Source organism: Tyto alba, unplaced genomic scaffold (assembly GCF_018691265.1).
Source record: "Tyto alba isolate M040663 unplaced genomic scaffold, T.alba_DEE_v4.0 Super-Scaffold_5, whole genome shotgun sequence".
Classification (NCBI taxonomy): Eukaryota; Metazoa; Chordata; class Aves; order Strigiformes; family Tytonidae; genus Tyto; species Tyto alba.
The window spans coordinates 22,758,864-22,763,037 of NW_024881326.1; the positions used below are offsets into that span (position 1 = coordinate 22,758,864).

The window sequence follows — 4,174 nt, forward strand, 5'->3', positions numbered from 1 at the left end:
TCCTGACTGACAGCTGCCACCACTGTGTACCAGGACAGCATATAAGGAATAGAGGAGCGGTTCTCCACTGGTCTGCGACATGTAGGGGTGAAGATCCAGATACTCGGGATACTTCACGACCTACGGAGAGACCAAGAGGGCTCCGAAACGATCCTGAAATGCTACACCGAACAGCCCTCAAAGAGCAGGGGCCGGAGGTGTCTAAAAACATCTCTGGGGCTCATGAACACTCGGTTTTCCCTAAAGCAATGCCTTTGGGTGGCAGGAAACTGTTGTCAGCCAAAGCAGCTCTGTCGGAGCAGAGTACACGCTTGTCTCCCGCGGGAGCCCTCCTCTCCCCAGAAGGAAACATGAAAAAGGCAACATGAGAGCACTGCTTTGGGCCATCTCCTGCTCCAGGAAGGGAAACTTGCACTCCAGTTGCGTACGCACCTTGCTGATCTTCCTGTCGGTGTAATCGTCAAACCTTTTCAAACAAACAGTGAGAACCCTGGGTGCTTGATGGACGGTGAATCTCTTGGAGGCGGCAACCATCCTGTCGCACCTTGAAACCAAGCCCAGAGCCCAGTGCTGAAAGGCACCCTGCCTTGCCCCAGAAGGCCAGGCAAGCTCTCCTGTCTCACACAGCCTTACGCTATTTTAAGGCTATTCAGTACCATAAGGCCATACGAAAAAGTGCTGTGTCTCATTATCGTCCATTAAGCCTATGAGACAAGGTGACTTATGATGGACGACACGCAGCAGCTTCACACAGGATCTAGTACTAAGATGTTGTTAGTAATCATCTTACTGGCTACATTTAAAGGAGTTTTCGCCATCCAGCTGCTCAGGTCTCACAAATTCCTCCAGAGCTGCGGTGACAGATGAGGCTGCCTGGAGGAGTGAGAAAGGAGAGCGCTGAGCTGCGGGAAATACCCTCGCCCAAGCACTCACTAGGAGTTTACACAAAAACCCAACTAGATGACGCTGAGGAGAGCCACTGCGAACCCCCAGGCAGTGTCCAGGATGGGGCAGAAAGAGGGTATTATGGTCGACATTGCCCTCATTTCCCCGGGATTCCTGGGGCTGTCAAGAGCTACGTGCCTGCGCCGCCGCTCAGTTCAGCTCCCGATGGTGTGGAGGGTCATCGGTAATGAAAACAACACAACCCATCAGCCTTGGAGCCAGATGGGTGTTGAGGGAGGGCAAAAGGAAGAGGGATGAGAGTCTATCGAGGGTGCAGAGAGGATAATGCGTGCTCGTCCATTCCACACCCCACCCACCACCCAGCTCTCTTCTGTTTGCAGTTTGCACTTTTCAGTCATCCCTGTTGACTCCGGAAAGCTACAGGGGCCTTGGGACGTCTTGAAGCACAGTTGCCAAGCCTCTTACTTTTATATCCAGTGAAATATCCAGGAAGAGCTCGTAGGAATCGGAGACCGCGCTGCAGCTCAAGCACGTGACTGGAAGGCAAATCAAAATGGTCAGTGGTAGGGGAAGTCAACTGACTCTGCCGGTTTACATCCTTCCTAACTACCGGTTAGGAATTGTACCAGCCTCACGATCAGCTGTTATCACAGGCAGGCAGAGGGACACAGACAATTCTGCGGAGAGCAATAGTTGTGGAAAAGTACCTCTGGATCTCAGAAAGCCCGCAAATATTTGACGGACAATGGTAGTTGATTGAGAAGCGAAGTCCAAGCTGGAAATAAATGGTAAGGCAGAGAGTTATCTCCTCCAAGTGGTTTGCTTTCTCTAAGAGCCCTGGGCATAGGGTTTCCTTGATGGCAGTACATCAAGGTGTCCAAAGGGCTCGGGAACATTGAAAAGGTAATTTGTTTGCGCTTACTCGCTGCTCCAGCTCAAACAATCTCTCTGCATGGCATCGACAATACAGCGTAAGAAGTCATGGGCGTCTTCCTGCCTGCCGAGCTCGAAATGTTCTCCTATTCCTAAGAAAGAGGAAGTTAGTAGTTCTCTCCTACAAGAATGGAAAAAAAAAAAAAAACCTGTAAAAGCACCTGAAAGGACTTACGTGTGAGAACACGGACGACAGACCAAGGCTCGATGGCGCTGCCTGAGGAATGCATGACCTTGTTAACGTGCGCTTCCATTCTGCACATCATGCAGAAGCCTTTCTGGTGACCTGCAGAGGGAGGGAGGGAGGGAGGGAAGGAAGATACTCGGGTTAGCAAAATACCCATAGCCACAGGAAACCTGATGGAGATCTTGCAGTTATAAGAACAGTCTCCACTCCTCCCAAGGTGCCAATGTCCCAGCAAGCTCAGGACATTTTAGCGCGCAGAAAACATTCTTCAGGGGGACACTAAACTGACATAAGTTTCCTGTGCAGTAAGGAAAGAGGGTTTGAGCTGCAGGAATAGGGACCAAGACCCGGGGCTAGGAAGAGGTGCCTTTCTGAAGATGATCACACCTAGGTAGGACACGTGTCTTCTCAGCATGAGTGTTCCAAGAACACCCACTTGAGGACTGACAAAGAAGGGCTGCTTTTCACCTAAACCAGCTCCCAGATTCTGGGAATCCCTGGGAAGCGCCCGACCAAGTTCCAAGGAGATATTTCGTAAAAGCACTCACACGACTGGCCGTGCTTCCGAGAGAGCAGGTAGTTGGCCAGAGGGGGCGTGTATGCCAGGCACTGCAGGACAGAGTTTAGGTAGCACATGTTCCCCAGGTTGTAGAGCCCTCCTCCAGCTTCCTGTTGTTGCTTCCAGTCCATGCAAATCTCGTCCCGGGGAAAGTGGATCCTCTGTGACGGCTCCATTCCCTCGACAGTGACTGCAGGGAAATGACATTTGAAAAGAGAGGAGACGGTATTGTTGCACGAAAGCAGGTCCAGAAGTCGAGTTCTTTGCAGGGGCACCCAGTACGACCAGATCTCCATCCAACCCAGAAACACTGGGGGAAGCCTAATGCTGCCTGTGAAATTTACTGGTCAAGGAGCAGTTGTGGAAAATAATCCGTTCCACTGCTGACTTTGCCGAAAGTCCAGCAAACAAACCCACACTCTGAATCTTCTGTGCCTCGGGCTAACTTGCTTTCCCTCTCGGGTCTTGAACAGCTCAAGTTTTCCCTTTTCCTGATGGTGACTCGGTGAAAACAAGCAAGTATTCAGCCCAGGAGGCAACCCGGCAGATGTCAGCTCTCTCTACGAGCAACGACAGCTTTCGAAGCCTTGTACTAGGGGCGGGGGCGGTGATAAAATGTGTTTTACTGTGTGTAATCCAGACCACTGGGGTAAGTCTGGCTGCTACCAGGCAAGGCCCCAAAATTCACTCTAGGCTGTCAGCACAGCAACACCCAGGGCTGGAGCACCGGCCACGTCCGTTGCCTTTGGGCATTCCCAAAATCCAAACGGGCTGGTGAAGCCGCTACTGACAGGAGTCGTTCCCCATTGCGGCCATCGCTCCTCTCAGCAACACAGGGGAGAGCTTGGGGTGACAAAGGACGTCAGGCTGCTCTCCAGACAGAGAAGAGCAGCGCCCGTCCCTGATTGCAAAGACATAATTGTAGCTCAACAGAATGAATTTCGAAAACCCCAAAGGAAACCCACAGAACAGCCTCCGCCATCAGAAGCGTGTCAGGGGTACTTGCAGCTGCTGCAGAGCTGCAGGCTGCTGGCCCTACTGTCCCTGTCACAGGACTCCAACTGCCGGCAATTCCAAAGGCCGCTTGGGTACTTTTATCCCGTCTCTAACCTACTCGTATGATCTGTCCTGAAAGTCAACTCGTAATTACCTTTGAAAGAGGATGGCACTTGAGGAGAAGAGGGCAGCACCCGGGAACTGCTTGGTGCAAAGGAGGCACGCAAGCAGCCAGGGAAGGAGCCGTTACCCCGAAGGCCGGCTCAGCCCGACTGGCTTTCGCTGGCCGGCTTCTCAGGAGATCAAGCCCTGGCCCGGTGAGATCACAATCGCCGGGCGGGTGCCGCATCACAGCCCCTTTGTGACACGGGGCCACCCAGGGACGCACGGGTGTGGACTAATTACTAAAACGACCAAAATACAGCGTCGTTCACGCAGGAAGGAAAGGTATGAAATCAAAATAGCGTCGAGGGTAAAATGCGGCTGCAGCTGGTATGCGAAGAATCCACCAGGTCATCTGCGATTCCCGGGACGATATTGCTTGCAGAGCACCACGGGGGGCGAGGTGGGCTGGAGAGCCCACGGTCTCTCCC

General features: G+C 52.6%; 1 protein-coding gene across 1 annotated transcript; it reads right to left on the reverse strand.

Moving 5' to 3' along the window:
- Positions 1-786: 786 nt before the first annotated feature.
- LOC122154864 (ubiquitin carboxyl-terminal hydrolase 42-like) lies at positions 787-2,761 on the reverse strand. Its single transcript, XM_042807562.1, has 6 exons — positions 2,575-2,761; positions 2,015-2,125; positions 1,829-1,931; positions 1,614-1,681; positions 1,372-1,442; positions 787-873 (listed from the first exon to the last, which is right to left on the reverse strand). Exons 1-6 carry the CDS (start codon positions 2,759-2,761, stop codon positions 787-789), a joined length of 627 nt encoding a protein of 208 aa, XP_042663496.1.
- Between the last annotated feature and the right edge of the window lie 1,413 nt (positions 2,762-4,174).